The following is a 13,674-nucleotide window of genomic DNA, read 5'->3' on the forward strand; positions in this document are numbered from 1 at the left end:
CTTATTACCTATTATATAGGTACCAAATATTATAGCATTGCAGGTGAACGGTAGCAAAATAATCTTATCTGAGCTCATTCGGAAATAATTATAATAACCCCGCTAACATCCTAACAGTGTGTGTAATACATTCATTGTAATAATTATGTCATCGTTGAGTCACTGAAAATATATCTTGTCGGTACTACTCACCGGAACATTGGCTAATGTCCGAGCATCTATAGTTTCTATACACTACGCGGGTACATCACGAGCTTCTTTATTGCTTTGTGTTTGAAATCCGCGACGTCTATGGGTGGTAAGTATATAGGCGTTTTAACCATGCATGGATACTAAACACACGGCCCAAACAAAAAACTGTTATGCGACCACGAAAATCATATATTGCAAATACGACTAAGTGTGCTTATTGTTGTTGTCGTTGCGCAAGTTACTACAAGTAACACTTACTTCATCCATGTACAAATGACACATTGTGTAGTATAAACCTACCATCGTCGTAACATGGTCGATAAACATTGTTATGAAAAAATGATAAAAGATCCGAAGATATTTTGAAAATTTAATACAACTTAAATATTTTTAGTTAATAGTTATTTGTAATGATATGGACCAAAACGTTTTATTGGCATGTCAATTGCTTCAAATTTAAATATTTTACAATATAGATTTTTTCTACCAATTTCATAGATTTTTTAAGAGATATTATTGAAAAAAATACACTGAAGGTCGCCCGCAAGAGCACGTTGAAAATATAATTTCCATTTTGCTCTCCGGTAATAAAATAACTTGCACCGTTTTGGTTCTCACTACTTAGTTTGTTTATGAGCACCCTAAAAATGTGGGAATACACATTTCACCTAACTGCCTTAGTGCTAACCTAACCTACCTCGAGTATACGGCATCGGCCAAGGTACATAAATATATGAAACAATTTAAAAATTCAATGAAAAAAAGACGATATCTTAATAATTTAGTAATCAGCGCCCAAAATCCGTAATTTCCCAATTTCATTGGGAGAAAGGCAACGTATACAGTAATGTTAATACTAAAAGTTATAAAGGTACACCTAATATTTATTGGTATAGTTCAATTAGTTATTTTACGAGGGCTATAGCCAGTATTTAAATACTTTTGAAAAAGTTATTAGTCATAAAATGTGTGTTTAGGTGGTGAGATAAGACATGATGGATAAGCTAGAAAAATCAGTTATCATGATAATTACATTTTCTTTCATTATATTCAATAGTGGGCGTTTAAAAGCAACGGTGTGCCCGGGAATTTTTTGTAGAAGGAGGACACAATTAATAATTAAAACCGAACCGTGGAGCATTGGTTCTCATATCTAAAAAATACTATTTTGTTAACAACCGTTAAGTAAAGCCAATGGAGGGATATTATTATGGCCTTCTCCACTCCTTCTCCTTTTACCGACAAATTAGTTCCAGGAAAAATGTAATTTTTACCGGTATCTTTAATATTAATACAAGTTTTTTTAAACGTTACTTGTTTTCCATTAAATTTGTATTTTTTAAACAATTTAACAATATTTGCGGTTATGTTGAACTTTACTCGTCCTGTTATTGTACACAATGTGTTTAAATAAATAACTTTGGCACCGACAGCAGGTAAATATTCTACAGGACGAGACTAAGTTGCCGTCAAAACTTACTTAACAAAGTACAACAAATGTCCCTTGTGTGTACACTATATACACACACACATATTATCCCCGGAGCTGACGGTCTCTCCTTTGTGTCAGCTCCCGCACGAAACTAAGATTATATTTACTTTTCACATCAGCCCTTTTGGCGGCACGGTGAATATTATATTGTTTTAATAACCATAATCGCATAAACGTGCTTATTATATTAACAATAATGACTTTCGCACTGAACAAATCCCGTCTTCGCGGTGACTCTTCAAACCGCACTATTAGCTACATATTATATACACACGATATCCGGCTTAAGTATAAAATCCGTTTACAAAGTTCTACCGCGCACATGCCTTCAGTATCTAGTTAATATTCCAAAGTCGTCAGGAACAACAGCGCTCATCCAAAAGAAATTATATCCCTTACTTTGTCTCTTCGACGTTATTAACGAAAATTAGTTTTCTAAATTAAATTTTGGATAGAAATGCGGGTCAATTGCTCTTGTGCAATAATAAAATTGGATTATTTCACCGCTTCCTCGCTGTGAAAAGTAATCCTGGCCACGTGCCGGGTCGCAATTAACAAACTTTATTACTATAGATGTAGGTAGTACATTCTCATAATATTTTATAACGTGTGTAAACCGCAGTGGCCTATGTTTCGAGGGTCTGTGAATATTGGAAATCGAGAAAGGGTACCTAACGGGTACACGCTAAACACATAAGCGTCAGGCCAAGCTTCTAAAACGAATTCCAAAAAGCCATTGCGCTGAACGTGTATACACTTTATGTATAGATAAAAATATAAAACTCATTGCAGCGTTTGGCTTTTTAAGCCGTATAGCTGCTTTAGTACGCCGACGAATGAAAGTTATGGATGCTGAAGATGGCAAACTATAAAACTATGTACAATATTATCCCACGTAACAGTGTACCTAAAGTTTATAGGGTTCTTACTAAAAAATTTTTAAAAATATAGTTATATATGAAATATAGTAGCTGTTCATTCATATGCTAATACTAAAATATTATTTATTATACCTAAAACACAACGAATTTGTAATCTACTTTGCCCTCAATTCGACACTAGTTGAGTAACCTGCCTAACCTCTCTTAACTTGTACTCTCTTGTGCTTATGATTATTACAAAGTTCAAACTTCAGCGGACGACTTAGCCGAGTGCATCGCCAACGAAAACGGCTAATAATAGTTATACAAGTAAAAATCTTAAATATGTATCTATATATAACCGCCGGCGTTCATTGTCTTGTTTCACAGCCAAAATTCGGATAATGCCACACCGACAATCTTTATCTCGTTCGCTGTGCCGTATCCACCAGGCATTTCAGTATATATTGCAATTTATACATTATTATTATTATTGTTACTACGCTACGCCAATTATTGTGAGTAGAAATTAATTGCGTTCGATTAACTTAACATGTAAACCATAAAAATCGCACACGTTTGCCGTCCGCTCTCTGACGTGTGTTATATTTTTTTTCATAATAATTATTATTATTATTATAACAACACTATTAACATGGTACGTCCAAAACCGAAAACTCTATTTGTTTACCACATAATATAAACGCTATAATTGGGTTTTCCGGAAGGGTTGTCCCCGGCAAACGTTTATTGCTCTCCGTTGCCATTACTGATATGAACTTTTGGCGGATAATCAAGTTTTTCCGGTAGTAAGCACTGAGCTGTACACGCAGGCCCTTCAACGAGTGTGCATGTGACAGCCAACAGTGTGCAGTAACCGAACACCCGTTGAAGTTTTGGCCGACCACCACTCGAGAAACTGGAAAAACATTTTCTATTGTATTTAATGCGATTAAGTAATAACTACACTCCGGGCACACACAACGAACTCTGCTAGAAACAATTTGAAAGACGGTCGAGCATTGCACGATTAAAATGGCATTTCATACAAGTCTTACTAATATATTTATCATCCCTTCGGTACCTACTACCCTATTGGATTGACTTAACGCCCCATTAGTGGCACTGCTATAGGACATATAGCGCAGCTTTGCCGTTATATATATATATATATATATATAGTATAGTTTTCTTGTCAGCTTATTTTGAATATATTTTTATGGCAGTTCCTATAACCATTAAAAATGTACACAAAGTACGGTTTAAACTGTTAAGGGCTAAACGCGTCCTGTCGTGATCTTGTACATCGTCGTCGGCCTAACTCGCAATTGTCCTAACTCCAAAAATTGCGATTTCGGAATTATTACATTTTCTTATACCTAGATTATAATTTTGTGCATCGTTTGAAACTGTTATCACTCCAATCGGACACTTATTTATCAATGAAATCGGCTGTTAAAGTTCCAAGGACACTAGCCCAAGCCCAGCACTGTGAAACGTTTTTTTCTTCTCCTGAAAAGTTGTCATTTTGAAGTTAGGACAATTGCGAGTTAGGCCGACGTTATGCTGAAATAATTAGAAAGATAAACTATACATATATTTTATTAAACAACAAGATAAACAAATTCAGGATCGTTATCAATTTTTAAACGGCTTTCATCTACAATGTGTACAATCGCAGAGGACGCAGAGACTGTGTGATGGAGTTAATTTATACTGAACTTGGAGACCTTGTTGCTAATCGTCCTTCAGGCTTCAACACCGGTATTTTTAATGCTGCAATAATGTGTGCTTAGAGAACTGATAGATCGTTCGAATTATTTTACATCAATGACGCGGTCAATGTTAAAATATGACAAAAACTAGTTATAGATAAGATAAACACCAACTCGGATGTTCGACTGTACGACGCGTTATTAGCGTAGGTCGTTATTATCGCCACACGTGTATTATATAATATTATATCGGTAGTAGTTGTGCATATGAAATGGCACACCGATGAGTCGTTAAATATATGCACTTAAAAAGAGAACCACGGTCGATACGGAGCCCATAGAAACCTTAGGTGCAACATTGGCGTGACTAATTTATTACAATATGTGCCCTAATTTGTCCTCGAACGACGCGCGATAAACGTTAAAACCGACAATCTCATTATCGGGACAACAGGAAATAATACCGATTTAGTTTTGCATCGTTGACAAATATCCAACTAAAACACAAAAAAAAAATATATCATTGTAAAATCAATACCTTCGCATCGGAGCGATAAAGTTGTATGTATTTTGTTTGTACAAATTACAGTAAACTAATTTTTTTTGGTTTCATTTTTTTTTTTTTGCTACAAGAAAATAAGCAATTTGGATTTGCGAAATATATTTTACATATCGTTAAGTCATTTACGTCGTCAACAAACTTAATAGAAAGGAAAAAGAAATACGTGTATTTCGAAGATGTCAGAATAATAACCCACTCTGCAAAATGATCGGTTTTTGTATCTAGTTTAAATTAAAGTATTCCATTTTAAACTTCTTCGAAAAACCAATATAAAACCATGGTTGTTTTTTTTTTTTGGCTTATGTCTCTTATTCGATCACGTTTTGTGGCTCTTCTGTTGTGAGCCTAGAATTTCATGATTATTGTTATGGCTACTAAATATATATAAGAGACATTATTTAATGCAATAAAAATACTATTTACCTATAAAATGGGCTGAAATAAAAATGGGACAGTACAGATAAAAATATTATAACCAAAATTAATCAAATATATTTCAAATTTATCGTTCCTATTGGCCGTTCTGGACATGAATTGAAAACCATGTCCTCAAAAATAGGTTAATCGTTCTGGAAAATATCGACATTTATTATTTTAGTAGTAACCGACCAAGATGACAAAATTCGATGGAAATACATTTTGGTTGAAATAACAGTTTCATAATGGCTGGTGCGTTTTGGGTGAGTACTAATTGTTAATAATGACCGGGGCCGACATAAACCAATTTCCAGAGACGTTGAAGAAAAACGGATAATTGGAATCCAACCACATATTTTATCATATTACATTTTTTTGGGCCACCAACATTGATTCGGTTTCCTCGGGTCAGAACAATCACAATTTAAATGATAAAATTACATCGATTCTGTACCGAGTTAAGCAATTATATACAATTCGAATTGTGGTGTACCGTGTACATTGGATCTGACGGGAAATATATTATGTTGCAGCTGTAATTTTATCGAACACAGGGACGACGACCGAATGAAAATTATCCGCTTTGTCTACATTGTAGTCAGTGGCACACCTAGCGAGAAATTTGGCAAAGCGAGACCTTAGTGTGGAGGGGAGTGTCCCGCTCCCCCCCTCCCAAAAAAAAAAAAATTAAGGAACCTTAGAATCAAATTTAGAAACTACAAATAGTTTCATTAATAAGCGTTTTTCGTAGTTAAATTTTAGTCTATTAATGCATATATTACACATATTATTGATTCTATTAGATATTAATAAATTAATTGTGAATAATGGTTAGTGCTAGAGTACAACTGCTTCTGAAAATTGTGTACACGATCACAATTATTTGAGTATATATTTAAAAGTTACACTTAACTGACCTACCTTACTTACTGAAATAACTCTTTTATTATTTTTTTTTTTCAATAAAAATGATTGACTTGGAAAACAACAATAAAAACACAGTGCAGATTTTATTTTGAACGAAATGAAAAATTATCGTGGTCTATAAAGTTGGATTTATTTCAATTTTAAACTTGGGTGGAGGTAATATTTGCGATGGACAAACCGGAATCCCGGTTCTGCGGTCCCGGATAATGTGTAGCTAAGCCCTGAAGTTGTAGTTCAGCACAATATTACGGCTCGGGGAGAATCGTTCAGACGGGACGGGAAATTTTTCACATGACGCGAATGGGAAAAAATCGTTTACATTTTCTGGCCAAATGCCAAGCACGCCGTCGCGTCGGCTCGTTAACCGACTTGTAGTAATAATAATATTAATATTATGTACACTGCGTACATACTTTGTATATTATATTATATTATATTATATTATACGGGGGTATATTATATATTCTCGTGATCGTACAGGCGACAGCGACGTTTATATGTGCGCTATCATTACAAGCTATTGCTGCTGCTGGTGATGGTAAACGGACACATTTAAACGGAGGCGGTAATTATTATTTTGCACACACAAGACGGCGTCATTGATTTGTGCGATATATACGTTTACACCGGTTACCGGTTCAACGGCAAATAACAAACGACGCCAGCTACACGTACAAGTTGCCAATTGCCATAACAACGCTGCACGAGAAGACGATACAGGTACCTCCTATATCGTATGCGGTATCCGATAAAACCATAACGTGTAGTTTTTTTTCTTCTTCTTTTTTTCCACGGTGTCTTGGATAATAATATCATACACGTGTGTGTGGTGTATGTGCGGTGTTTCCGGGGCTGCCGAGCAGCTGAAAAGCCATGGGAAAAAAAATACTGTTGAACCTTAGCCGTCGCCGCCGCCGCCGCGGCCTGCGGAGAAGAGCATTCTTCGTGGCCACGAAGACGAGACCGCTTACACGGGGCGTTGACAAACGGCGTCACACACCGTTTCGCGTCGGTTCAATAAACCGCAAACGGTCGTCGCTTGTTATCGCACGAGGGGAAGGGAAACAGAGGAGGGGGGGGGGACCCCCGCCAGTATGGATAAAACTCGGCAATTAAAAACTATTCCGCGTTTACCGTAAAATATTACTATTTACTAAGGTACAACTGGATTAGAAGGAGTAATCAAATAATAATTGTAAACGAATCGAGGTCAAATATATTATGATTGATTCGTAAAGTAGGTATACTAAAAAAAAATTAACTTTTTCTCTTATCTCTTATCCCTTATCTCTCTTATCTTATCAGATAAATCAGCTGTTATGATAACAAAACTCGATTTTCCCGGGCGCGTGCCAAAGCAAAGACACGAAAATGTCAAAACCTAGAATGTATGAACTCAACATGAGACTGATTCAATTATTCGATTAATGTTATATTTTGCATCTTTTAGACCAAAAACTATTATTGGTAAAATTTTCGCGTTGCTAAAGAACAAAAACAATTAATATTAATAACGGTTAACCGATTAACCTATATAATTATTATATACATTTTATTATATTGACGGATACCATTTTTTTTGTGTATACCAACATTATGACTTTCTCCGAGAAATTAAAAAAAGTTATTGTTTTTTCGTTCCAAACGAACACACAAACTCCGGATGCTCTAAATTTCACAAGCATATTGGACGTCCCATTTGAAAAAACTCTTATGAATAATAATTTTTAAAGACATAAATAATAAAATAAAAAAAGAAAATGTGTGAATTGTTTTATTAACAGACTTACTGTTGAGTTAGTACAACTGCGTCATTAAAAATATAAGGTTAAGTATATTACGGTTTACAGATATATAATTAGAACGACAATTTTAAATAAAATCAACTATAGTTTAAATGAGGTAAATTTGAATGCGTTTTTAAACAAAACAATAATAATTGAAGTTCAGGTTGGTTAATTGTTCGTTTTATTTTTTCTAAAAAACACTTACACAACATGCCTAGATTGTTTACAGTTATTATCTTACCTGACCCTAGCCCATACAAATGCTCACGTTCTTTGACAAGTAGGTTACTTGTTTATTTTTAACCTAACACTATCTTATCGAAACGGAAACCGTATTTAGCCGGAAAGACAAAAGTAATACGACGTTTTATTAACTCGCAGTTAATTTATGTAAATAGCTATAAAAGCTGATCTTCAAGTTTGAACTTCGACCCAGTATTTCAATCTAATTAAATTATCGAACATATTATATAATTATGTAACAAAAGTGAAATAATAAAGAGAGTGAAAATAACTAAATTGAGTTTGTGAAAATGTAAAATTTCACCCCTATAACAAAGTACACATAAATCGACCGGGGCAATGATTCAGGTGTTAAAGGTATCATATCACATGTCTCTGAATTGGCCCTACATACATTTTACCGCCATATAGTTAGAGGGAATAATAATTGGGTATAGTATACCTACGTGGAAGTGCTGTACGATGCTAATTTGAATATGCGTTTATAAATGGCCATTATCGTTGTTTTTACAAGGAAAACATCACACCCTTCGCTGCACGTCTACCTAACCTAACCTACGCTGTGACCCCCGTAGAACATTATGGGAAGAAAATGGATTAATACCTGGTTTTTAAGTTTTATCACGAACTAAAGAAAATTAACACGAAGAATAACGCATAATTTCGTAGCTACCAATTATTTTTTAACACACACACACACACACCTATCTATATAGTATACGCAGTACTATTTGTATTATTCGTAACAGTGTTGTTGGTTGATTTAAAAAAGGAAGTACCTACCTCTCCTGGAAATAGTAGGTATAATTCTTAGAACTGAAATAATCGTGAAAACTGGAATCGTAATCCTTAATATATACAATTACTGTAATTTAACGAATAGAAAAATAAAAATAGAGAGACTATACTCTGAGATGATATTTTAGACATGATCAAAGAAGGCAGGGACGTCTAAAACGAGCAAGACTTAAAAAAGATTAGCAAACAAAAGTTTTACTACTACTTGTCTGATACTAGTCACTTGTGTAGTATTACCCAGAAATTAGGTTTGAAGACTCACACAAACAAAATGGTATATGGTCTTAAACACACGCTATGAACGCGTTACCTACCCCAGCAGTTCCTCTGAAAAATAATACAGTTTTTACATTATCTTGATAGGGTGGGGAATAATAAATGATTTGGTCACCATCGATCAGTTTTAACATTAAATAATTATTATACTATCCTAGCACGGGCCACAAGAAAAGTATTACCCAAATCTCACATTCGTAATATTTTACAAGAGGTGCTTGAGTATACAACCTAACGGCCAACCTGTCTTAATACTTATACGGTATACCTGTTAAAAGAAAGTAAATAGAGGATATTGTGGCCACAATAGGTAATATTCCAAACAAGGTGTGTGTCCCCTTAGGCCCAGATTTTATTAAGTAGTTGTGTAGGTATGTTTTTTGGATTTTGTTGTTTTTGGTGCTTTTTTTTAATGTTTTCTTTTTTTTAGTGTGGGCGTGTCCCTAAAATAGAAATGTTTCAGAGCACTAAAGTGCCCCTTGGCTAAATGCGCGTACACGCATACAAACAATTAATATTCAAAATAATATAATAATATGCATTATTATCGCCCCGTCGCGTCGTACGGATAATAAATAAACAAACCATATTTTCTAATATGATTTATTATATCGGTTGTTTAGTTGGTTTCGAATCTTACCACCACCGGGCGAATACAAATCAAGCATCTATACGTTTTTCAAATAGAGACTCGTTTAAGACAACGCGAAAGACGCAAATGTCTGAAACAGTAAAACATCTGCGGTGGTAATTTCATAGAGGCAGCATTTAGTACTTTTTATGAACCTAACTTTTCCCTGCTCCAACAACACAGAAGCTGTGAATATTTATAAGTTGTTTTATCGATTAGTCTAAAAAAAAAAACCCCGTAACTATTTCACATTAAATGCCAGCACACAACGTGCACGCCAATGTCTCTTTTTAAACATGTAATAGACGTTTAACCGGCTACTTGTGTTTATAATATTGCTATAGCATTCGTATTAACCGGCTGTCAAGTTAATTATATATATTTTTTTATTTTTGTCAACCTGTCAGTGTCGTTTTTATTATGTACAACGTCCTCTGTAAAACGATCGGGTCCGCCGTCGGAGTGTATAGAAAATATCCGTGCAACAGCTTCCTCTTTTGTGTACGCGCGTGTACGTGATGTGTTTTTGACGGTTATAAATAATAGTATTGCATCAACCTATTAATAAGGCGCACGTTACATACTGTTTATTATGTAGAAACTATAATATATACGCGATAAACTATACTCAATAACAATACACTACTACCTCGTACCTATCTATATACTACCTTCACTGTCATAACAGAACGAAGGGTGTACACTGTAACGCGGTCCTCCGACACGAATCCTTTGAAAATATAAGTTTGTGTTACATCATTAAAAGGTTTTTTTTTTTTTTTTAAATAATTTTATTTTAAACTGACGTCAAGATGAACTCTGTCATATTGTTGCCTATACCCACCGTCGCGCAAATGCCATTACATACACCAGCTACAGTTTAAATCCTAAAAGTTTTATATTTAAATTTGCATTTTATTCTCCTATTATATTATGTAAAGTCGCTTAGGCCCTACCGTTCGGGTCTATTTTTATTTTATTTTTTTCCAGTCAGTCTTTCAATATAATGGAAAATAAAAAAACGCTCTGTAATGATGTAATGATACGACAAAACAACCGAGGATTGCAAAGTCCGTGTTTCGAATTGTCACAAAAAAAAAAAACTATATGTACCGTTACTTCGAACCAGCTATGAAGTATATTATGTATGCTCTGGTTCTGTCTAATAACTCCCTTCCTCTCTCCTCCCCCCTATAAGACCAGTATGTTCTGTATTGGTATACCTACAGCAGTAACTGCACGTGGATACACTGCGGTATACAAATACATATAATATAAAATTTAATTCGAAAATGTTGCGAGTACACTGTTGGCCGAAATGTGTTTATTGTTTTTTTTTGGCAAAAAAACCTCTATACTGTGTTAAAATGGATACGCTTACAAATCTTAGCTTAACGGTAATTTTTAGTGAAAAATTGCCTATGCAATACGCCTTGGTAAATGCGCCAAGTATAAAGGCCTCTTAAAATTTGTTCCAATCATTTTCAAACGTATCGGGGTAAATACTAATGATTTATTATCTGCGAGGGAAAAAATATTTGAAATAAATATATTTTTTACTATTTGCGAATGAGAATACTGCCTCAAGATAAGTAGAGGGGGGGGGGGGTGGGGTGCATGGACGAAGCTTCTCGCTGCTTAGTTTTACTAAAATGTTTAGCCCCCTGAAATAATGACTCGGTTCGCCGTCAATGAACGTTTGACTAAATGACTATAATATGGTAAAAAAAATAACGTTTTAACAAATTGCACACGTCTTGTACGCTGTGTACACAATGGGGTAGATAACGACGACGAGCACGTCCGGCATGGGGGGCTAAAGCGAATACAATTGTATCTAATCTCAGGGCACCTGTAAGCAGCAACACAAGACGTGTGTAATAACCCCGGCGCTTCCGTTACCCATCAAAATAGCCGTCAAATTTCTTACCTTCCACCGTTTGCTGTGTGTGTTTTTATTTTTTACCTAATGCTCTCACTCGGTCGGCTTCCTCGGTATCCGCCAACAACAAACGCGCCAGTATACAATATTATATTCGCCATGGCAGACCACTACTACAACATCAGCAGCTACTACCTGCGTGCATTTCTTGCAATCGCTCCGTTACTGCTCCTGTTGCTACCGCTGCAGGTAAGAATATATGGGATGGGTATACGATTTATCGACCTTTCTTGTATTATTGTGTACACTCATTCAAGAGACGTACACTCGGCCGCCGTTGGAAATAATACAATACCCGGCAATAATATTACGGGCACATTGCGCGGCGTTCGAATAAAATACCGAGAAATGTACCTGCCTTGCTATTCCAATTTGGGGTCTACATCAGCTACAGGTGTGTGTTTATCGGTTATGCCCCCGCGTATTGTTATACTCCTGTAATATGGTTATTTAGGGCAGTCACCCTCGGCCGCTTCATTGTAATAACGATTCACCCTTACCCGATTGTGTACACCGGATTCGCGCGCCATTAGTCATTATTATTTACCCCGAAATATATTTTTTTGGTTCAATCATTTTTTTTTATTCTACCATAAAAAAGACACGTAAATATTAGAAATTGTAAACCTAAAATTTGAAATTTTTTGAACCGCCAGTTTTCCACGTCAATAGGAGTTATTCATACACTTACCGAGGACCTACCTACCACAAAGGACATTCGTCCATATTTACACATAGCAAACGGCACTGAGCAGCCCTATAGCCTTCCAGAGACGTTCAGCGTTTCGTAGTATTTCTTTAATAATACAATTAGAAGGGCATTAAACCTATGTTTAGCATAATAACTCGATTACGCAGAATGCGTTTTACTCGCTATAGGATGTGTTTAAAGCAAAAACACTCATCGTACAAATTATTGGAAGAGTTTGGTTTTGTAGGAAGTGTCTTACTAAAAAACAATTAACACCTGTGTAAAAAATGGCCGTTTTCAACAATAACGAATGTAAAGGAAATAGGAGTCTATTCAAAAAACCATCTGCATTTCTGCTATACCTATTTCGTTTTTTTATCTTGTTGTCTACAGCTCGAAATTCTTGATTCATATATAATATTGCATTATTGCGGCCCGCAAAACCATGATGGCATGATATAATATATCATTAAGTAAATAATTATACGAGTATATTAAGTTCCTATTATCCAATAATAAAGATTAACTGAAAATAAAAAATAAATATTTTTATACCATATGCAACAAAAAGGAAGGTAATGAAACATGGTTTTTCTTAAAATGAAATTTTTAGAAGAGGGGGGAGGGTATTTTCATAAATATCGAAACTGTGCTTAAAACAATTATTTATAACGTAAGAAAACAATTTATTAATTATTGTGTATTAGGTAACCGCTAACAATCTCGAAGATGCTCTTGTAGAAGCTAATTCTAAAGGATTTCCTGCCGATCTTTTATATAATGTAGCTAAATTACATGGACGATCACACAATGATAAAGTGCATTTGGCTGCAGCCTTGGAATCGCCAGACGTACAAGAAGCAGCACGTAAAGCAGCTATCGAATACGCAGTTAAAGACATATCGACCAGCCGAGAGGGTACAGAACAATACTGTCAGTATTCTTGGCTTAGATATTTGCCGTTCATGAACTGTGACCAACCGGCAGCACCGGAATCACGTAATACGCTACAAGTACTGAACATCAAAAGGAGCTGTTATAAAAAAAAATAATAATTTAACCTAGCCTACAATAATTAATCAACCCTCTCTATGTTGCTCTACAAAACCTTTCAAATAAAATACATGTTATATTTACAAAC

General features: G+C 35.1%; 1 protein-coding gene across 1 annotated transcript; it reads left to right on the forward strand.

Moving 5' to 3' along the window:
• The first annotated feature begins 11,864 nt into the window (after window positions 1-11,864).
• Window positions 11,865-13,673, forward strand: LOC126840628 (uncharacterized). Its single transcript, XM_050576496.1, has 2 exons — window positions 11,865-12,031; window positions 13,241-13,673. Exons 1-2 carry the CDS (start codon window positions 11,870-11,872, stop codon window positions 13,583-13,585), a joined length of 507 nt encoding a protein of 168 aa, XP_050432453.1. The 5' UTR covers window positions 11,865-11,869; the 3' UTR covers window positions 13,586-13,673.
• Window position 13,674: the final 1 nt, after the last annotated feature.

The sequence above is a fragment of the Adelges cooleyi genome, unplaced genomic scaffold (assembly GCF_023614345.1).
Source record: "Adelges cooleyi isolate 19-005CV unplaced genomic scaffold, UGA_ACOO_1.1 ACOO_flye_CR_arks_rails_tigmint_CR_PRNA_376, whole genome shotgun sequence".
Classification (NCBI taxonomy): domain Eukaryota; kingdom Metazoa; phylum Arthropoda; class Insecta; order Hemiptera; family Adelgidae; genus Adelges; species Adelges cooleyi.

Coding starts and splice junctions, on each gene's coding strand:
- LOC126840628 (XM_050576496.1), top strand. CDS start 11,870: ATGCTCTCACTCGGTCGGCTTCCTCGGTATCCGCCAACAACAAACGCG. Junction 12,032..13,240: donor TCCTGTTGCTACCGCTGCAG/GTAAGAATATAT, acceptor ATTGTGTATTAG/GTAACCGCTAACAATCTCGA.